Raw genomic sequence first — 22691 nt, 5'->3', positions numbered from 1 at the left:
TCTCTCTCTCTCTCTCTCTCTCTCTCTCTCTCTCTCTCTTCCTCCCTACTTTTTCTTTCCTCCCTCCTTCTTTTTCTCTTCCTCTCTCTCCCTCCCTCCCACTTTTTTCTTTTCTTTTTTTTATTTTAATTTTTTTTTGGTTTTTGGGCCACACCCGGTAACGCTCAGGGGTTACTCCTGGCTATGCGCTCAGAAGTTGCTCCTGGCTTGGGGGACCATATGGGACACCGGGGGATCGAACCGCGGTCCGTCCAAGGCTAGCGCTGGCAAGGCAGGCACCTTACCTTTAGCGCCACCGCCCGGCCCTCACTTTTTTCTTTTAGACATTGGCTTGCACTATTGTTATTGAAGGGTATCATTTTATCTCTTTTCAGCACCTAATTCTTGTCCAAAGTGATCATTTCCAACTATCAATGTCATAGTGATCCCTTCTCTGCCCTAACTGCATTCTCTCGCTATTTATGGAAGGCTTTCTTCCATGGACCGGTCCTCCTGGCCCTTGTCTCCATAGGAGATACACAGTCTTAGGGACAGTGCTTTCTGGGGACACAGTGTTAGGGAGCACATGTTCTCTAAAGACACAGTTGTGGGGAGCACGTGCTCCTTGGGAATACACAGCCTTATAAAGTGAGTGCCCTTGAGGGCAGGCAGCCTTCAGTCATTCCCATTCCCTGAGTGGCATCCAGAGCCCATTCTTCTGGCCTTTTTGTCTGTATGTTGGCAGTCATTCTTCTTTGCTCAGTCCTTTCTTCAGCCTTGTGGTTTCACTCCTGGGGGAGCACAGGCCCCAGTGAGCTTTCCCCAGGAGCCCCAGGTTTGCCTATCCCTAGATCTGAACTGAGTTTCCAGCCCTGGGGCTTCTGAACAGCCCTCAAACGCTCACCAGCTTCTCCTTTGAAACCTTATGTTTGTTTTAGTAGCATATTCTTTTCAAACATTACTTTTTTAAATAAATTTTTAATTGAATCACCATTATATACAGAGTCACAAAGTTGTTCATGATTGAGTTTTCATCATACACTGTCCACCACTCTTTACCAGTGCAAATTTTCTGCCACCATGCACACAATTCTTTATAGCTTCTCAGCTCTGCCTCTTTTTTCTGGTTCAACACTTTCCTTCACCATAGTCATTTACACTGGCACTGTCCTATTCCCCAGTATCTCCCTCCAGCCCCCCCATAGCTCCTCAGGTGCCATGTCAAACATTACTTTTTAGATTATTTTCTTTAACATCGTGGCTTACAAAGTTGATCATAACAAGCACCGGTAGTCCACGTTCCAACACCATTTCCGCCAGTAGTGCAAGATTCCCTCCACCACTGTCCACATTTTCCTACACACTCTCAGACCTGCCTGCTTAGCTGGCACAAAATCATTGATTTTATATTGCATGTTACAATAAATGGCCAATGGAACTACTGAAAAATACTTCAGTATTTTTATGAAATTGTTAAATGCCACAATGGGATCCTGTAGTCATTATCTGAGGTTTTACTGGGTTGTTTGTTGCCAGTGAATCCTTCTGTGCTGTTGTTTTTGATGATTGAGTTTAGTCAACTTCCATGCTATTCGCCCATCTAATCTGATTTCTCCCACTGGGTTGTCAGTAGTAAGGAATTTGGAGATGTCATACTGACATATAGTCAAAAAGCTCCAGGATCTGTAGAACTGGGCTGTTGACTTTCCATGGCTGTAGTTGTGGGATGTGGGAGCAGCTGCTCTGGGGCTTCTGGAAGTACAGGGCATGGGGAAGAAGGATGCATAAACCCCCAGAAGAAAAGACCCCAGAGTTGAAACCCATATTGTTCCTTGTTAGAGGCACCTTGTTGAACCTTCAGGAAAATTTTAGGAGGAGGTTTTCTGTAGTGCCCAATGAAATAAGCAGCCGCATCACCATTCAGAATTCACTTCCTATCCTGGAAATGAGATTAGATGAAGTGACCAATGGGACTTCAGAATTCTTGGGATCCAAACACTGAAGGACAGGGAAGTTGAGCCAGTGGGCTCCTGGGGAGGCCTGTCCCTTCTGCCCCTCACTGCATGCTTTCTCTATCATGCCTTTTGGTCAGAAGATCATGTACATAGGCAAGAAAACCTGTGTCTGGGGCACTGTGTTCCCATGCATCCCCAACAGCAACCAGGTTCTTGCTCTAGGTTTTCTCCCTTGCTCCCCAGACAGCTGGGGCCACTGTGGGCAGTATTTACTTTGGCCAGTACTTCCCAGGATTCTATTTTATCCTTGCAGCAGGAATCTTCATGGGCCCAGAGTGCTTAGGTGACTCATGACAAAACAAGTAGAGATGAGAAACAGGTGAAGGGAAGAGGCAGCAATGACCCTGGCTCCTTTCCCCAAGAAATCTGCTCTTCTCTCAGCAAACAAAGCATAACTCACTTGTACCCAGGATTACTGCTGGCCCTACCTCAGGATGAAGCATGAAGTAGGACCACTGCCCTAGTGGAATTTGTAGTCTGAGTTCAGGGTGCTGTGTTGGAACCCCAATTCTATACAGTGTGGAGTGGATTGGAAGCAAGACCCACTTGGGGCTAGAGTGATAGTACAGTGGGGAAGGTGCTTGCCTTGCATACAGCTGATTCAGAATCATTCCCTGGCATCTCATATAAGCCCACTGAGCACTGCCAGAAGTGATTCCTTAGAGCAGAGCCAGCCAGGAGTGACCCCTGAATACCATTAGGGTATGGACCAGAAACATAAATAAAAAATAAAATCAATATTCTCTCTGTCATTAGTCTTGGGAGTCACACTATGTCCTTGCTGAAGATCTTCAAAGTATCAGAGGTCTAGGGGTGTACCCGATGACCCTCTGTGTGCTGTGACCCCAACCTTGTTGGGTCCCGTTTACTCCTTTATTGGTTATTTGTGTATCCTTAACTAAAAGCCTCCTGATCTCAGCCTGAGGACGAAATACTTGACTGTTGGAGTTTTGTACCCTGTACCATGCTGAAACCCGCTTTTCCATGTTATGTTAGAGAACTTCTTTGAGTTCCCTATAGAAGAGTGGGCGCATGGATGGCAAAATATGAAAAAATGAGGGACCACACAAGGTTATGTGGGAAAACAGCATTTTAATTTTTAATGTGAAGAATCAGGGGTATATTTGGAGAATTTTTCCAGTCAGTTTTTCTTTTTTTTCTTTTTGGGCCACACCTGGCGGTGCTCAGGGGTTACTCCTGGCTGTCTGCTCAGAAATAGCTCCTGGCAGGCACGGGGGACCATATGGGACACCGGGATTTGAACCAACCACCTTTGGTCCTGGATCGGCTGCTTGCAAGGCAAATGCCACTGTGCTATCTCTCTGGGCCCTCCAGTCAGTTTTTCTATGATATTAGGAGAATGCTCACATTTGTTTCTATGCAAAGTACAACATATCTTTCTTGTTAACAGAAGCTTTATCAGTATACATTGTTTGATTTACAAAACAATTTACATGGCTTTAGGTGATGCAGAGGCCTGATGAATAGATATAATTCAAGTAAGAGTCCAGAATTAAAAGAGAAGGTTAATTTTAACATCTCAAAGCAGTTCCTGTCCAGCTAGTCTCTGATGTGAATTAGGGAATTTAGCAAGAAGCTGGTTTTCCCTATAAAAACTTCCTATTTCTGAGGGGATGGTATTTGTATTAGGGGAAAATAAAGGCGACAAACAATATCTAAAAGGGATGCAAATCTATACCTGGTAAAAGTTCTCAACAGCCCAATGATATATCCTGGCCAAACTGTTTTGGATGTTAATTCTGAGGTAAAAATTAGTTATTAAGAACTCAAAGACAACTCAAAGTTGTCCCAAAAGCAGAGCATTCTTTTCTGTTTAAAACTGCAAGGGCATTTAGAAGACAATGAGGAATATAAGGGTTTTTTTTTGGGGGGGGGGATCACACCAAACAGTGCTCAGGGGTTACTCCTGGCTCTATGCTCAGAAATCACCCCTGGCAGGCTCGGGAGACCATATGGGATGCCGGGATTCAAACCACCGACCTTCTGCAGGCAAGGCAAACGCCTTACCTCCATGCTATCTCTCCGGCCCCTAGAAGTTGTTTTTAAGTGCCTTTTAGTGCTGAGTTTTCCAGGTAAAGAGAAATATAATCATGGCTATATTTGCTTGTAAAAATCCTTATTTTCTAAAGTAAAAAGTTCAAATATATACACACTTAACACAGCAGAAGGGAGATTCATATTTATGCCAAATAAATGTTTGTTACTAAGCGTGAGAAATGTCACCTTTTGCTATCCAAAATCTTGATCAGTCATCCACACTGAGGGGAAGACTTCTGGTGGGTCTTCTGATGAGATTCTCATTAGATAGGAGAGAGATTCATATTTAGGCCAAATAAATATTTGTTATTTAGCATGAAAAATATCTCCTTCGCTATCAAGGATCTTGGTCAGCCACCCACACTGAGGGAAGACTTCTCAGTGGGCCTTCTGAAAAGATTCTGACTAGATAGTGGAAGATGATAATCTCTGACCCAGGGTGGTAATTGCAGGATGTGATTGTGGCTCCTAGGATCCCTCAGGATGTCACATATTTGTCAGGGTAGCTGTGGGAAGGTGAGGGTTAGCAGCTTCATGGGAGGGGAGTTTTGGGTGCTGGGTCTTGGGGTTTCTTGGCCATCTTCTTGCTTTGGTGAGTTGGGGCATGCTCGTGGTCCTTCCTGCCCTTGCAGATGTCTGTGTCTAGGCTGGAGTCTGCCCGGCTTGTGTCCACCCCGTGACCCGGACCTCCCTCCCACAGGCGCCGCGTGCTGGCCATCTCAGATGGGATTGAGCACATCGGGAACCTTCGTGGGGAGCTGGCGCTGTGTCTCCTGGCAGCCTGGACCGTTTGCTACTTCTGCATCTGGAAAGGGACCAAGTCGACGGGCAAGGTAAGAGAAGGATGACTGGGGTCAGAGCAATAAGACAGCAAGGTAGGTACTGGCCTTGCATGCAGCCTAGCTGGGTTTAATCTCCAACATCCTATATGGTTTTCTTGTGTGCCTCCAGAAGTGATCCTTGAGTGCAGAGCCAAGAGTTGCCCACTCAGGACCACCAGGTGTGGCTCAAAAATTAAAATAAATAAAGAGGTTGATGACCCCAAATGACTTCACTGCAGGCAAAGAAGCTCAGTGTGTGTAAGCGGCACTCCACATGTCTGCACCCCCCAGAGAATTTTTGCAGCCCCGAATGCTGTTCCTTCTCCCTCCCTGTCCTTGACAGGCTTTTTGCTACACAGGGATTTGGAGGGAAGGAAGAGCATCTGTGTGGACAAGCTCAGCAGAACCAAGCACCCATCTTTGGATTTAGGAGCAGGAAGTGGGAGCCATAGTTTATGTCTTATAGGTAAACCAGTCGAGGGCGAGTGACCTTGCCCCCCTCCATGCCCACATGTACCCTAGCTTTGACCCGGGCACCCCCACCAGTCTATACTCCAACTCCATGCAGAGAGTGCATGGAGAGTATGAGGGTAGATGATGTCTGCAGCCTCCCACTTGCCCCTCCAGTCCCACAGAAAGGAGGAGTACTGTGATGGGGAACAGAGCAAAGAACCGAGCAGCTGGGGCTCCCTACCCTGCACCCCTCAAGACCCAGTGCAGCCCAGAGATGAAGGATGAAGATGAAGACAGGATGAAGGAAGGGAGGTGGACAGGAGCTCAGCAGAAAACAGGACCAAGAATGCTCTCTGGTGATCAAGGGTCTGCGTTCTGGGATTTTGTAGCTGGGCCTGGTAACAAGGCACATGGCAGGCAGCATGTAGGAGCAGCACCCAGAACAGAGTAGGAATATATAGCACATAACACACAGCACATAGCACGTAGCTAGACTTAGCCATTCTCCCACTGCAGTTGTGGCCACTGCTAGTGCTGCCGAGGGAAATGGGTCACAGAGCTAGCTCAGCCCATTCTGCTTCCAGTGGCCTTTTCGGTCAGGGTATATGTGTGTTTGTCTCTGTGTATGCCTGTGTATATGCATGCAAATATTAATTCTACCCTCTCAGAGGGATTGTGTATATGTTTTTTGTTTGTTTTGGGGCTACACTCAGAGACGCTCAGGAGTTACTCCTGGCTATGCGCTCAGAAATTGCCCCTGGCTGGGGGGACCATATGGGATGCTGGGGGATCGAACGGAGGTTCGTCCTAGGTCAGCTGCATGCAAGGCAAACACCCTACCGCTGCACCAACTGCTCTGATCCTGTGTGTATGTATATTTTGTGTTCAGAGGGTTGGGTGTTGTGTGCGCATGGGTGTGTGATTTTGTGTGTACCTGCCTACACAGACCTGAGTCTGAAGGTGTTTCAGGATTTTTCAGAGACAGATTGAGCAACTCCAGGCCACCAGAGTATCCCAGAGGGGACAAGGCTATTGACCTATGCCTGATGGTCCCTCCTCAAGCCCTTAACGTGAAGAGGAGGCACCCCATGTTTATGATCAAAGTGTCTCCTCATCTTCTCTGTCTAGCGCTACCTCTACTCAAAACTCCATGGAGCTTTCTGAAAGGGGATCAACCCAGACTCCCTTGGGGTCTCTGTGTTGACAAGCACCCTGACTTTGACAAGCCTAGTAAGCATTCTCTGTGTGGGATGGCCGAGGTCACAGGGGTTGTCTGGGGCACTCGTAGTCAGGACTCAGAGTAACTCTAGTGCCACAGGAGTGAACAGTGCTCCTGGGACCCAGAGTGTTCAGCCCCCCTAGGGGGTGGGACTGTCATTCAAAGCCCCACAGCCCTTCTGAGGGTGCCTAGCAGCTCTGTTCCCTCCTGCATCTGGCTACACCCTTCTCAGGAGGCAAGTTCCTCCCGAGGTCCTCTGGATTCTTCCCGGCAGTCCCTGGGGTCAGGAGATCCCTGCCAGGTTCCAGCCCCCCTCAGAAGCTAGATATTTTGGCATCTATTGGTGCCGCACTTGCCATTTGTTAATCCAATTAATTAATTAATTAATTTATCTGCACTTTAGGAACAGGTGTGCAGTGGGTAGAATTCGCTCCTGCAAGTGCAGATGAAACTTTGGAATTCTGGGAATGGGGTGTGGGCACAGTGGCCTGGCAGGACCCACAGACCCTAGTGATTATCAGGGAGTACTGAGTCCTGCCTCTGGGTTGTGAACACCCTGTCTTGGCTCAGGCATTTCTCAGCCTCAAGTCCAAACCCCCTTTAACCAGTAAAAATGTTGACCCAAGACTTGGGGTTTGGCTGCCTGAAGGGAGTATAACCAGGGGTGGAACCCCAGCCAGCTGCCCAAGAGTCATCATGGAAACACACCCTCATTCTACCACAGGACACTTGCTTACACTGTGTAACACTTGGGATCAGAAACAAAGCTCCCATCTCCTTTTCTGTGCACACCAGACTCTGGGTAAAGGTTGTCTCAAAATATAGGCTTCAGGTAGAGTCTTCTTCACTATTTGTAGCTTTGTCACCTCCTAAATTGGAAGCCCCCAAACTAACATGCCCCATGAATAGCCTTTCAGAAAGGGTTTGTCACCATCCACCTTCCAGTTGTCCCCACTCCTACTACTGACCCTGTCGTATTGGTTTCAGTGGCCTCCCCCACTGCTTACAAAGCTGGTAGGATGTCACCAATCTCCTGATTTTAGGAGAGTTGAAATCGAGTGAGCCCAGCATTGGCCAGTTTCAAAAGCTTTCCTGTATATCATTGTCATATGTGTGGTTCAAGGCTCTTATCTCAGAACAGCTCCAGGTACAGTCAGATGGGGAGGAAGAAAGCTGAAGTTTGCTCAAATCTGCACCCCAACACATGCGCACGGAAGCACAGTGTGAGGCCCAACCTGACATACAGTCCCCTGCTTCTGGGCTCTCTGGGTCCAGGGAGATGCACAATTACTGTGCCCACTATGACTGCAGGGAGGAGTTTCACTGTCCTGAAACTTGTCCCCTCCCTGGGTTCCCCTCTTCCCCTTCCCAGTCCCAGGCTAACTGTCTCTATGGCTGGAAACCTGTAGAATATTTCTGGAAACAACATTTTTTTCAAATTGTCTATTTGTCACTGAATAATTTCATTCTTCAAAAGGTCCCGAGTGCTTGCTTTCGCTCCCCCTGTGAGCCTTTGTCCCTTGTACCAGAGATTGCCCATCCTGCATTCTTGCCATTATGATATTGTGTCTAATGCTCCACAGATGTTCTCCCAGGTTTGTGTGCACATTTCAGCTTACAGCTTGCAGTATTTACCCATTTATTGTGGGTGAATACTGAGTCATTGAGTGTTTCATGGAACTTTGTGGAAAGAGATCTCTAAGGAACCATCCAGCTGACTGCTTAGAGGTCACTCCATCATGCGGTATCCCATCCCTCAGGAGTGGGGCCCTGTTGTTCCCTGGCCTCGATGCATGAGAAGCTGTGTGGCTGTGGGGTCTAGGCTATGCACTGGCAGGGTCCTGTCTCAATGAGCTTTTCATTTGCATTTTTCCGAAATGCACAAATGTGGTACATCTTTCACGTGATTGGAGTTGCAGAGTCTGCACATGCTTGAGTTTATGTGACTGTGCTGTCGGTCCCAGAGTTGGAAAAGTCCTTTGCATAGTTTAAGTGACAGTCCTTTTCCAGATGGCTCTTTTGCTAGCCTTTTCTCCCTTTCCTTTGAGTTTTTCTTCTTATTGTCCTGACTTGTCTTTAGCCAAGCATAAGTTCTCGATTTGAATCAAGATTTGAATCTCCGGGGCCAGATCGGTGGCACAGGTGGTAGGGTGTTTGCCTTGCATACGCTGACCTAGAATGGACCATAGTCCGATACCCCAGTATTCCATATGGTGCCCCAAGCCAGGAGTGATTTCTGAGCACATAGCCAGGGGTGACCCCTGAGAGTCACCGGGTGTGGCCCAAAAACCGGAAAAAAAAAAAGAAAAAGATTTGAATCTTCACCATTTCCTCCAGGGGTCATATTTTTGGTGTATGACTGAGGTCATCCCACAGCAGTTCCAGATATCAGGTTTCTCTCTCCTGTTGTCTCCTTGGGTTTAATGCACTTTGCTGTGTATTTAGGTCTGTTCCCATACTGAGTCCATCATTGTGGAGGTTGCAAGGTCTATGTTTTAATTCTTTTTTTTTATTTATTATTTTCTTTGCATGTGAATGCCCACTTATTGGAAAGATAACTTTTGTTCTCTTTGCGATCATCCACCAACTTGTCAACTACCAGCTTGAATCCGGGTCTCAGTTCTGAAGTCATTCAAAATAATTTTTGAATTCTGATAGCTGATTCCCAGGTGACCTTCACAACTCATAGCCTATATCCTTATCCCTCCATTACCTTGGGAAACTTTATGGTTTCTGCCTTTTAACTGTTTCCCCATCGGTGCCTAACAGTCTCCCCACACTGTGCCTTACAGGATTTCCAATCTGGATCTGCCCTTCAGGGTTTCCTATTTTATTTGCCAGAGTACCTGACCCACATGAAAGGTGGCACATTCAAAGAAACTGTCTTTCAAGGTGCTCCTGTTTTTATTCTTTTCCCTTAAACACCCACTGACAAAGCAACATCTTCGATCTTCAGTTATTGTCTTCAGACTTACTGAGCTGGGAAATTGGCTCATAACCACAAATGATCCTCTTGCAACTTGTTGGAGAAATTGAAGCCAGCCAGGGCCAATCCAACTGTGCTTGCGAATAAAGCTTTATTGGAACAGGTCATGTTCATTTCTGGGCATGGCCTCCAGCAGAGCTCAGGGCTTGCGGCTGGCATTGTGACCCATAGTTTGAGCTTTCCTAGGAAAGCCAGTGGAGTCTCTAAAGCTATGAAATAGGATTTAATGGCTTTAAATGCACACGATTTCCCCTTAAACAGTGAGAGCTGTCTAAATCATCTCATTTCCTACACCCAATGCAGACTCAGGGCCACGGGCATAGTTTGTAGGGAAGCATTTCTGTTTTTGTTTTGGGGTCACATCCTGTGATGCTCAGGGGTTACTCCTGGCTATGAGCTCAGAAATCGCTCTTGGCTTGGGGCACCATATGAGATGCCAGAGATCAAACCCAGGTCCATCCTGGGTCAGCCGAGTGCAAGGCAAACGCCCCACCGCTGTGCTATCACTCCAGCCCCTGTGGGTGAAACATTTTTTTTTTTTGGCTTTTGGGCCACACCCAGCGGTGGTCAGGGGTTACTCCTGGCTGTCTGCTCAGAAATAGCTCCTGGCAGGCACGGGGGACCATATGGGACACCGGGATTTGAACCAACCACCTTTGGTCCTGGATCGACTGCTTGCAAGGCAAACACCGCTGTGCTATCTCTCCGGGCCCGTGGGTGAAGCATTTTTGAAGCATCTTTTGTCTCCTTCATTTTATCCCCAGTGTGCTACTTCCTGATGCAGATGCCCTCTCTGTGCCCAGTTCATGTCTGTGACGGGTGCTTGTGGCCTGGTGGGGTGCTGGAACAAAAGAGGGTCTTAGGGACCCTCTGAGAGTCCAGACAGATGGGCATGGCTACAGACATGTGGCCTGAAAGATGTGGCAATTTTAGGGGACCCCCACAGGACCTGGTAAGAGGTTGGGGTACTGGGCATAAGGGGGCTTTGCTTTGAGTTGGGAGGAGCCACTGGAAACCTATTTTTGAGCCTGGCAGGACCATCTGGTCTTATCCTAAAAAGTAACCTCTGAGGCCAGCCAGGTGGCTATAAAGACTAACCACATGCCCTGCTCCTAGGAGTCCCAGACTTAGTCCCCAACACCCCATGATTCTTTTAGGTACTGCTGGCCAGGCCAAGCTAAGTGGGGGTGGGCATCTAAAAATAAAACAAACCACAAACCCCAGCGTGGATTCTGGCTGCTTGCCGAGACTGGACTAGCGAGGGGGGGACTGACTCTGTGGGGAGCAGAGCGGGGGGGCCTCAGTCAGCCACCCCCTTTGTGTTGCTTCCTAGGGCCACTCTTTCCCAGCACCCTGGCACCCTTTGCCTTTGGGGTAAGGGGTTTGCCCACCTGCCAGCTGGGATGCTCTGTCCCTGTGGGCCATCTCGAACCCCTTCCCTGAACAGTTTGCATGTCCTCGTGGGTATCCCCATCACCTTCCCAGCAGGCCGCTCTGCACCCTTCTCAGAGGGTGATTTATGGATTTTTCGCCTCGTTTCCTGGTCTCCAGGAGCTGCAGTTTGGGAAGGGGGGGCTGCCACGAGCCCCATTCTGGATCCCACTGGCCTCCCGCCCCGCCCTTAAGGGAAACTGCAGGATTAGGGGAATTGAAGAAGAATCTGCCTTTCACTGCTTTGGGGCTGTTTTTCTTCTTTTCAAAGCCCCGGGACAACAAGGCAGAAATAAAGAACCCCCTTCCTACCCCCAGCTCGGCCGGACACAGTCCCACAGAACCGCTGTAAATAGCCCTGAATTGATCTTTTCCCTCTTCTCCTTCATTCACCCCCAAGTGGTGGGGCCAACGGTGACACTGGGCTCTTAAGCAGTTGGGGACCAATGCACAGTAACCGGGTGTGTGTGTGTGTGTGTGTGTGTGTGTGTGTGTGTGTGTGTGTGCCAGTGTCTTCAGGCAGGAAACTCGAGAACCCCCAGTCTCAGGTCTTCCCCCCTCCCCCTGTCCCACCCACAATTGAGCCAGCTAGCCCACTTCTCAGATGGGAAGATGAAAATAATGACACCACTAGTTGGAAGATCATGGGGCTTCTGAGCCCATGGTGGTGGTGGTGGGGAAATGACAGGGGACAGACAAGTTGAGGCCCACAACAGTCCCTCACTGCCACCTGCCCCAAAGCTGCCAAGTGGAAAGTAGCTTGGGGGGGGGGATTCACAGTGGGCACTGCCCTGCCAGTGCCACCAAGGCAGCATTCCCACCCCATGAAAATCCATCCTTCAGAAGCGCCCTGTAAAGTGGCTAATGGGTTCAATGAGGCAAAAGGCAGGAGTGAGGGGGGCAGGGACTCAGGGAAGGAGGGAGGAAGAAGGAGAAAGAGGGGGGTGGCCGCGGTGGGGGTCTGTCCCGACACCCGCCCTGTGCTGGCTTTCAGAGAGAAAGTAGAGCGTTCCTGAGCTGCATGCAGAGCACCCCGAAGCACCGCAGCCCCGGGACGCCCGCGTGGCCGCCAGCAGCCTTTGTGCCCAACTGGGAGTGATTTCGTTGGGGACACTAAGTCACAAGCCTTCAGCATCTCGATGCAGCCCTTTCTCTAGCCTGAATGACAGTGCTTCACCTTTCGTGGAACCCTGGCAGTGAGGAGGGCGGCTGAGCTCAGTAATAGTGTCTTTATTAATGCACAAAGGCCCCCCAAAGCCCAAATGATTGCCCGGGGTGTGTGTGGGGTTCTGTTGGATTGGCTGCCTGGAGAGAGCCCCAGGAGCACCGAGAGGGGGGTTTGGGGGAGTGCCCTGAGTCCTTACAGAGCCCCCCCCCCCAGTTGGTACCTGGCAAGGCTCAAGCTTCAGGGCCAGGCGGTCTCCCAGGCAACTGGATCCTGCCCCATCCCCCCTAAAAGCAGCAGCAAGGTTCCAAGTGGCTTTGCCTGGGCCAGCCCTGGCATTGTTGGGAAGCAGAGAGAGTTGGCTACCGAGCACCAGCACTTAGCACTCAGCACAGGCGAAGCCCTGCAGGGTCAGAAGGGCCTCGAGCAGGTCCATGCCCAGAAGGTGGAGATGGGTACGGTGGAGGCAGCTGGCAGGCAAAGCTCGTGTCTCCCCCAACCCCATGCCTGGCTTCCTGCAGGCTGCTGGCTACTCAGGTCCCTGTAACTCCCTGTGCCTCAGTTTCCCTCTCTGTCATGGCCAGTATGATGTGTGCAGTGGCAGTGGGTGCTATGTTGATGTCAATAGCAGTATCCATGTGCTGCTCATATGTATGTGTTAGGGGGCATAGGTATCCCAGACACTCACAGGTAGGTGACAGGGATATGGGTATCAGAGATTTATGGGTAGAGGATGGGGGTAAAATACATGTATTTTGTGATCTTCATGGACATATTGCCAGGGTTCCGGTATCTAATGATACTTGTGGGGAGGTGCCAAGGGGTATGGGTATCCAGGATATTTGTGGGTATATGCTTGGGCTATAAGAATTTGGGGCTGGAGAGAGAGCACAGTGGTAGGGCGTTTGACTTGTACACAGCTGATTCAGGACAAATGGTGGTTCAAATCCCGGCATCCCATATGGTCCCCCATGCCTTCCAGGAGTGATTTCTGAGCACAGAGCCAAGAGTAACCCCTGAGTGCCACCGGGTGTGATCCAAAAACCAAACAAACAAACAAAAAATAATTGATGATATTTGTGGGTAAGCAACAGGGTACAAGTACCCAGTGATATTCATGGTCATATGCTAGGGTGACCCAGAGGTACAACTATGGATGAGGGGCCAGAGCGGTGGTATGGAGCGGTAAGGCATCTGCCTTGCGCGCGCTAGCCTAGAATGGATGGTGGTTCGATCCCCTGGCATCCCATATGGTCCCCCAAGCTAGGAGTGATTTCTGAACACACATCCAGGAGTAACCTCTGAGTGTCATTATGTGTTGTCCCCCCCAAAAAAAATATAACCCAAATATGGATGATACAGCAGGTGCCAGTGGTTACAAGGATCTAGCAATACAGGCAGGATCCAGGGGTGATACTCACATGCATATACTGTGTGGCACAAACATCCACTGAGACTCTCAGGCACAAGCTATGGGGTACTGGTATCCATTTATCGTTGCAGGCAGGAGCTAGGGGTTACAGGTATCCAGTGACATTCAAGGGTAGGTTCTGGGCAACAAATATCAAGTGATAGTTATGAGCAGGTCCCAGGGGTTACAAGTAGCCAGTGACACTCGTGAGCAAGTGCCAACATTGCAGATACCCAATGATGTTTACAGGTGATGGGGGGAACAAGGAGGCATCTAGTGATATAGGCATATACTGGGGGTCCATTACACTGTGATACCCTCCTGAAGATGTCAGGGGTACAGGAACCCACTGATATTCATAGGCAGGTGCTGGGGGTACAAGTACAGAGTGATACAGGCAGGTTCCAGGATACAGTTATCCAGAGTGATAGCATAGTGGTAGGGAGCTTGCCTTGCACACAACCAACTCCGGATAGACCCTGGTTCGATTCCTGGCATCCCATATGGTCTTCTGAGCCTGCCAGGAGCAACTTCTCAGCACAGAGCAGGGAGTATTCCCTGAGTACCACCTGGTGTGGCTCCCAAAACAAAACAAACAAACAAAAATACATGGTGATCTTTACCAGGTACCAGGGGTACAGGTGTCCAGTCATACTTTTGTACATAAGAATTTGGAGCTGGAGAGATATTCCTAGGCAAATGCTGGGGATCCAGGTGAGACTTGTGGCAGGTGCCAGGGGTACCCCCAAAAAACCATCTGGTGATGCTGCAGGTATGACTGGATATAGGAATCCAGTCATATTTACAGACAAGAGGTTGTGCGGGGAGAGGGGACACAGCCTAGGAGTCAGTCAGACCTCCCAGCTCAGAGCTAAAGAACTAAATTCTGCTGCCCAGTGCTGGGCTTGGGTATGTCCTAGTGTGTGCCAGGCGCATCCTTTTGGGTGCTGGTATGTGATTCATGCTACAGGGTGCTAGGCATGGAGAAAGTTCTAATAAGTGTCAGTTGCATTCTGCTAAGCACTGGTCATGGGACTCATTTGCCTTCACTACAAAGCCATCCTGGCAACATGGTGGATTAATGGACAGCCTCACTGGACATGAAGATGCAGTGCTTGGCCAGGCCATGTTGTCCACGCAGGGAAGTGTCACCTGCCAAGGCCAGTATTGTTCCCTTCTCTAGGGCAGCCCTTGTCCTCTTGCTCACTCAATGCAGTCCTGGAGCTCCCTGTTTCAGATCCTGGACCCCCATGGACAGATCTCGCTCTGTAGATTGCTTGACCTGAACTTGTCTTTGCCTCTGTACTTCTTTCCTGGACTGGACTGTTCCTATCTCATGAGGTCCTGCAGTGATTGGTGTTTGTGACAGTCAATACCTTCAAAGCTTGTATTTACCGATGGGATATTGCTACCTCTGGGGGCACTGGAATGATCCATGGGGGCAGGATTAGCCTCAGATGCTTTTGGCAGCGAATTCCCAGGGGCATGAGAGTGATGCTTGCTCAGAAGTGGGCATCTGGTCAGATCACTCTAGACACTGCCCCTGAGTCACTCATGGTTCTCTGGCCCTGGACCCCCATTTCTTCTGCACAGTTGTACCCCTTGTCCTGGCACTGCCAGATCCCACACACATAACTAGGTTCAGCTATCTCTTGAGTTGTTTATCTGGCCCCTAAAAACCTTTTCATCTAGTGCAGGGTTGAGGGGATGACCTGTGTGGAAAGAAGGGGTGTGTATGACCTAGTCTATGAACCTTTGAATCCATCTCTGTCTATACAGGTTCCAAACACCACCACCCAGTTGGTCTGGAAAGGCCTGCAAGGGGTATGGTGGAAGTTGACTTCCATTGTAGGACCTCTGGGTGGAGATAGAGTTGGGTATTTCTGATGGAACAGGACAGGTGAGGTGGGAGGTTCCATCTTCAGGTTTGTGGAACCAAACTGGGCCCCAGCGATAGTAGAGCCATGGAAAGTTGTGAAGCAGGGGTTGTGGAAGGACCCCATGGGCCTAACCCTGCACTGTGGGCCTGCCCCAATGGACACCAGCCCTGGACTCTCTCTCCTCCATGTCTCCATCACCAGGAGCCTATAGGATACCGAAAGAGGAGAAGAAACTCTCTTCTCTTCAGCTGACCCCCTAAATCTAATCCCCTTCCATCCTGCTTTGGGAGAGAAAGAGAGCCCCAAGTTGCCATGGCAACCACAGCTTTCTGGTCCAGGGGAGATGGGTTGGGTTTTAATCATTATTCTCACCCCACCTCCTGCTTCCCAGGTGTTGCTCAGCAGCCGTGAACAGGGTTGGCCCTGTGGGGCATATTGTTGTGGTACTTGGTGGGGCCTGTGTGTTTTCTGTCTGGTTATGGTGGCAGAGCATGGAAATCTATAGATCTGACTCTTGAGCCCATCTCAGCTCCCCGCAAAATAAGCTTAAACCCCAAGTGACCCCAGGATGTTCCATGCATCACTGCCCCCAGGAGCATTTCAGGGGCTGGTTCCCAGTACTAGCACCACCATCGTACATAGCCAGCATTCCCGGATGAGGAGTTGGTTTGTGCCCCGGAATTATCTCACAATCACTTCAGCTCAGGAGCTGTAGGGACAATCCTTCTCTATCAGCTGAGCCCAGGGAAGTACTGTGGTAATACGCTGTACTCAGTGTCCCTGGATGCCCAGAGACGCCATCTTCAAAGACCCCTTGGAGAGTCCGCGCGCTTGGTCCCATCCCTGTGTCTGCCTGTGTCTGGGCTTCATCATTGCATCTCTGTTTGACCATCCCCATCCCTACGTCTGTACATGTCCAGTCATATCCCTGAATCTGTGTGTGTCTAGCTTTGTCCCTGCATCTGTGAAGTCTGACCCATCCTTGTGTCTGTGACTGGGTCCCATCCCTGTGTCTGTGCATGATTGAGGACACACGTACACTTGATGCCTGGTCTTGCTGTGCCTCTCTGGCTCATCACCATTTGCCTACTCTGTGCCTCACTCCAGGAGTCTCCCTCCAGACCTGCTAAATCAGATTTAAGGAAGCTCTTGATTCCCCATAAGACTAGGGGCTGAGGCATGTAGCTCCTACCCTCTTCTGTTCCATTCCTTCTCAGAAGTCCTCGACATCTGCAAGTGTCTCATCAACAGTTATTGTTTTTGCAGATCTTTGCAGAGGTGTCTCAGAACCTTGTACAAGTCCCAATGTGGAGAGGATACAGGATCTGAGATGCTGCAAGAGCAGGCATGAGCCCAGGGCTGTATGGATGTGGGGGTTCACGTGAGCCACAAGAGGACAAAATCCACAGGCACATATTCTTGGATTCTGAACCTGAGACCCCATGGGATGGGGTTGGACTACTGTATTATTGTTCCTCATCTGTGGAAGATAATACCAAGGCTTAAAGAGATAAGAGCTTTCCCAGAGGCAGCCATGCACATGGAAAATGCCAGCATGTTTGTCCTGGGGTTCAGGCATAGTTCCTACAGTGACCCTCATTGATCAGGGGCCTGTCAGTAGGAATAGACCTGCTCCCCAATCTCCCAATCCTACCCCAGTGGCCAAGTGCTGGGGGAGGCCAGAAAACAGAGTGAAGGCACCAGTATTGGCTTTTGGGAAGATTCTCTTTAGAAGGTAAAAATAAACTTCTAGGTGAAGTATAGAAGAAAGGAGAGGTGAGGGGAGAGGTGTGGAGGGAGGAGAGAGAAGAGAAAGAGGAAGAGGAAAAAAGAGAGGAGAGGAGAGGAGAGATGGCTTCTCCAGAGGCTTTTAATGACATTTGAATGAGCTTTGAATGACATTTAGGTAGTAAATTCTTCAGGATGTCCTGTCCTGGGGTTTTCTATAGACTTAAGAGTCAGTTAGGGTATTGTCATCTAGGGAGAGGTTTGAACTTCCAGTGGTTCTTGTCACAATTTTGTCTCTACTGGTCTTTGTCCTCTCCTGAGTTGGTCCAGGCTTCTCTCCAGCCAGCTCTGGCATCAGGGAGAAATTTATCTGGCCCCAGCTCCTGTGTCCACCAAGTGGGTCTACATTAGGGCTGTGACAGTCACCTCTTCAAATCCCTTATTGGTTTTTATCATATCTTGGGAATTATTTCAGTAAGCCTCTATTTCTGAACAAAGAACTGTAACCCCAAAACTCAGCTCCTTGTGTCACCATTTGTGGACAGGGAAGGAGTCCCTCTATTTTTCTGGTATCCTCACATGAGTACAGGGCTGAGACAGCTCATGTCTGAGTTTATTCCAGTTCAGCGGAAGGACAAAAAGGTGAGAACAACATTTCCCCCTCTCTGATTGGCTGGAATATAGTCATATGGTCACATCCAGTCTCGTGGGAAGCTGGAAAGTGTGATTTTCATTGCCAGCAGCTGATGAGGGCTTTGTCTGTGCAGAAGAAGGGAAATAACTCTTGTAGAAAGGCTTGGGGATGGATGTATTAACACCTAGTCCCCCTGACTGCTTTGCTACCTTTTGACTTTTATGTACTATATCACCTTTCCTCTCACTATCCCCAGTCCAACTCAGAGATGATACCACTAGCCATAATCCCCAGAACAGACTGGCTCTGGATTCTTTCAGGCTCTGCCCAAAGGCTAACATACACTGCTAAAGATTCACTATTTTCTCCCACACAGAAGGGTCATCTTAGCATCCTATGGAAATACTGTGCTTGTCTTGAATAGTCCCTCTCTGGTTGATTCTCTCCATTTTTGTTGATGTTGTTTTAGGGTACAGTGATACTCAGAAATTACTCCTGGACCTCCACTCAGGGTACTAATCCTGGAGGACATTATAGAACGCCAGGAATTAAACCTAAGTCAGCCTCATGCAAAGCAAGTGCCTTGCCTGCTATACTATTGCTTCAGCCTCTCTTCACAGTTTTCTTGTGGAAAGGCAAAATCCTCTTGGGAACCAAGGGGTATTACTTTTCTTCTTTTGCCATTTTTGTGAGAACGGCCTGACCACCACCTTTGCAGGCGGTAATGAGGATGGTGAAGCCAGGCATGTCCTTAGGGACTTCTGTTTCTTGCACTCTGCTCACTGCTAGTGCTGGCCACCAGGGATGCATGATGGCACAGTTGAACATGGAGAAGTGCCAGCCCCATAGAGTTCTCTACTGGTAATTTAACCAGTTTGTTCACTTAAAAAAAAGTGAGAAAACATCTGCTAGTATTCGGAGTTCTGGATCTCTAAGGGTTAGCTGCCCAACGCCAGACTTTTTGGCTTTCTAAGCCTATGGATAGTTGAAAGTGCATGTAGCTGCAAGGGAAGCGGGAAAACCGAGGCTGTGGAATGGACAACAGTGTTTCTCAGACTGGGTGTTGGGTGACGAGACAGGGCTGCTCAAAATATGGCAGGCCCAGGTTCAACCCAGACCAAGAAAGAGGCATTGCATGGCTGGGTTTGCAGCCAGAAACAGCCTATGGAGCACTCTGTAGCCAAGACCAACTGACTTCAAGCTCCACTCCCTCCTTTGTTTGTTTCTCTAGTCACCACACTTGACTCCATCTATGTGACATGCATCAGACTAAGCACCCTTTGGGTACTCAATAAGTGGTGACTGCTCCAAAACCAGTGAGCTGGCCCAGAGATCAGAACACTGGACAGCTCCAGACATCCCTGTTCTGTTGAAAAGGGTCAAGGCCAAATTCAGTGTATCCTGAAACGCCTGGGTTTGCCTAGAAGGACCTGGGCCACCAACTCCCTGTGTCTTTCATCCAAAGACCTGCAGGCCATGGGGTGGTTTAGGGCCATGTGTGCCCATCTATCACAGTACTTGGCCATGTGTTAGGCAATAGTTTTCTCCTTGACTGTTGCAGCCCAGGGCAATTCAGTGCAGGCGAGAGCGAATGCATCTTTCCAAGCCCTGCATTTATTTCTTGTTCTGCTGGAGAGAATGTCACTGCAATTTGTTATCAGCACATTTCTTTCTTTCTTTCTGTTTTGTCTTCTGTTTATGGCAAGAATTAAATTTCTCTCTTTGGGACTGGAGAGATAGCACAGTGGTAGGGTGTTTGCCTTGCATGCGGCTGACCCAGGATGGACAATGGTTCGATTCCCAGCATCCCTTATGGTCTTCGGAGCCAGCCAGGGGTGATTTCTGAGTGTAGAGCCAGGAGTAACACCTGAGTGCCACCAAGTGTGACACCCCCCAAAAAAATCTTTTTCCTTCACTGTTTTCTCACTATGTAAGTTGAGAAAGCATATTGACTTTTAGAAATAGTAAGCAAATAATAGTGATGATGCATATGACATCCCCCAAAGTAAAAAGTGGGGTGGGAATGACTCACATTTCCCTTGCCTCTGGATGGAGAGAGAGTAGATGGAAGTGCAGCCTAGAGCTTGTCTGGAGCTCACCCCGTCTGTCCAGTAGTTGACCCTCAGACCTGCAGGGCCCAAGGTCTTGCCCCCCTGAACCACACTGCTTTTCCCAGTTATTTGGCACCCCCATATCACCCCTCTGTCAATTCAGTTATTCTGCCTGAGACCAGAACTTTCACTTTTGTGACCTCCCAGTATTCTGAGAGCCCCCCTACCCCCATGATGAAATAAATAGCTGTGTCCTGGAAATGGGGAAGAGCATTCCCCACAATCCCAGCATTGGTATGCAAATGAGCAATTAGAGTCCATTAAAACAGGATACAGTGTAATTACCACCAATTGTGCTAACCTTTCTATTCAGAGGGACTTGACCTGCTAAAAGGAAAGGAACAATAGTCTAAAAAAAAATCTTTCTTAACCAAGTGGGGTGCTTTTGGTCAGAGCTTCATTTCTGGGGAGACCAGGCCAGTTCAGACCCGCCTCCATCACACCCACCTCTCCAGTCTGAGCCTGTGCTGGTGGTGGCTGGAAAGGTCAGACTTTATGCCCTTTGCCAGTGACCTTGCAGTGCCAGCATAAAGTGCAACCCAGTTTAGTGTAAGGATGGCACTTGGAGCCTCTTGCACCAGACTTTGCCATGTCCAGACTGACCTTTCCTTGGACACCAACTCTTCTGAGGCCATCTATGGATACTTAGATCATGAATGATTCTGCAATTTAAATGCCTTAGGTAGCTTCAACATTCCACAGAGCAAGCACTGTGTACACCACGGATCTTGGGGTCCACCCCCACCCCATTAGTCATGAATTTGTTCTGAGCACATTTTGGAGCCATGCGGTGTCATTTCAGGCATCAGGACCTGGTAGGAAAAAAAGACAAAAATCCCTAGCTGGAGGGTCAGAGAGATGCACAGTGGTAGGGCATTTGCCTTGCATGTGGCCAGCCCAGGATGGACCTGGTTGGATTCCTGGCATCCCATAGGTCCCACAGCCTGCCAGGGGTGATTTCTGAGTGCAGAGCCAGTAGTAAAACCCATGAGTGCTGCTGGGTGTGGCCCAAAGACCAATCAATCGATCAAAGTTTAAAATTAAAAAAAAAAATCCCTATCTGGGGTCCAGAGCCATAGCAAAGCATTTAAGGTGCTTGCCTTGCATGCAGTAGACCTGAGTTCAGTCTCCGCTATCCCTTATAGTCCCCCTAACTCCACTCAGGGTGACCTCTAAAAGAAGAGCCAGAAAGAAGCCCTGAGCAATGATAGGTATGGTTCAAATCCCACCCCTCCACCCTAATCTCTTTCTGGGGATCGGAGTGATTGCCATCCCCCTGACCCTGATTGAATTTTTTTTTCTCTGATGAATTTATTATTTATTTATTTTATAATAATTTCTACTGTGATCAAAGTGAATTACAAGTCTTTCACAGTAATATTTAAGATGCCTAGTGACAACGAATTAGGGCCATTCCCGCCTCCAGTGTTGTCCTCCTTCCACCCCTGATTGAAATGTTTAAGTGCACAAGGCAGTGGAACCAAAGACAGGCTGGCATATCCTGAGTCAGGACCCGGCGCCATATTTGGGTCATTTGGTTGGGGAAGACCCCCCACCCCCAACCTCTGCTTCCTGACACATAAAGCCACAGGACAGAGATGTGGTACAATACCCCTGCCTTGGAGTTGGCCCAGCCTCGCGGGCACTCAGACACACAAGCCCAACGCTGTGGGTGGCTGTGGAGCCGGGGATGGACATTTAGACAAAAGAAGGCGTGAGAAGGCCTAAGGCCTAAAGCAGCCTGGCAAACTCCCAGCTGTGAGGCACCATCGGGCACAGCAGGGGCACACTGGGTGGAGGGGGGCCACCGTGGTGGGGAGAGCCGAGGATCCCCACCACAGAGCAAGTTGGGACACAGCCCGACTTGAAAGCGGGGTCCTCTGAGGCAGAGCCCCACCCTTGGCACTGCAGCTGGCAGCCCTGAACACACAGGGCCAAGAGAGACAGGCCGGAGCAAGGTCCATGAATTCTGGCTTTAGGGCGGCCAGCATGAGGCCTTGGTGAGAACCAAGACATATGTCATATCCAGAGACTCTTGCGATCAAGGGGGCCTGGCTGGGCACTGCTGGTTGGGTGGAGGGGGAGAGCTGAGGACAAGGCAAGGTTACTCCAGCCTGAGAAGATTCTGGGTGTCTAGGGGTGGGGGTGGGGTTTCTGCACCATCTCCATGTCTTTAGCTAATTCCCACCTCTCCAGCCCCACAGTCACTCATATCCCAGCTTTGACTCTCTTTCTCAGAACCAACTATTCCCTTCCAGAACTTGGCACCTAGAACCTCTTTCTCCTGTCCCTGCAGGTGCCAGTCCTATGGTCAGGTTCTCAGGGCAGAGATGGAAAGTGGGAAGTGTGTGGGTGGTTTCTGCCCTCTGTCACTTTGGCTGCCATAATGCATGAGTGTATTGAGTTTTGAGGTTGTCTTTTAACTCAGCTGCCCACACAGCATTGGGAGCTATTAGTGATGCCCTGGGCGTGGACATGGCCTCTGGAGAAGTCCCTTGCTGACCTGGCTTTATATGATCCAGCCCTGTTATAAATTTTTTCTTGGGAAAACCGAAGACCATCCATAGCCCTGGCCTAGCAGAGGATAGAAACCAATTTGAAATTATTTTTAGGCAAGGTGGCACCCACGGCAGGTACAAGCTGATTCAGATGCCTAGCACAATCTCCACGTGTGTGTTACATAATGATGCCCCTAAACCACCTTTTGTACCCCAACTTTTTGCTCTCTAGCCCCCTGTTCCTTACAGCCATTGTTTACAGCCAGTACCTGACAGCCAATGGTTGTGTCTTGGCAGCCAAC

The 22691-nt window shown here is 49.2% G+C and overlaps 1 protein-coding gene across 2 annotated transcripts in view; it reads left to right on the top strand.

The window, feature by feature from the left end:
* SLC6A11 (solute carrier family 6 member 11) overlaps positions 1 to 22691 on the top strand; it is an 86412-nt gene that overhangs the window by 26497 nt on the left and 37224 nt on the right. For both annotated transcript variants that reach the window (XM_049766279.1, XM_049766278.1), the window contains one exon: positions 4753 to 4885. In XM_049766279.1, coding sequence (XP_049622236.1) covers positions 4753 to 4885 — 133 coding nt within the window. The remainder of the gene's footprint in view (positions 1 to 4752; positions 4886 to 22691) is intronic.

Source organism: Suncus etruscus, chromosome 20 (genome assembly GCF_024139225.1).
Source record: "Suncus etruscus isolate mSunEtr1 chromosome 20, mSunEtr1.pri.cur, whole genome shotgun sequence".
In the NCBI taxonomy this organism is placed as follows: domain Eukaryota; kingdom Metazoa; phylum Chordata; class Mammalia; order Eulipotyphla; family Soricidae; genus Suncus; species Suncus etruscus.
Note: the sequence above shows the minus strand (reverse complement) of the source record. Positions and strands in the feature narration are given on the sequence as shown.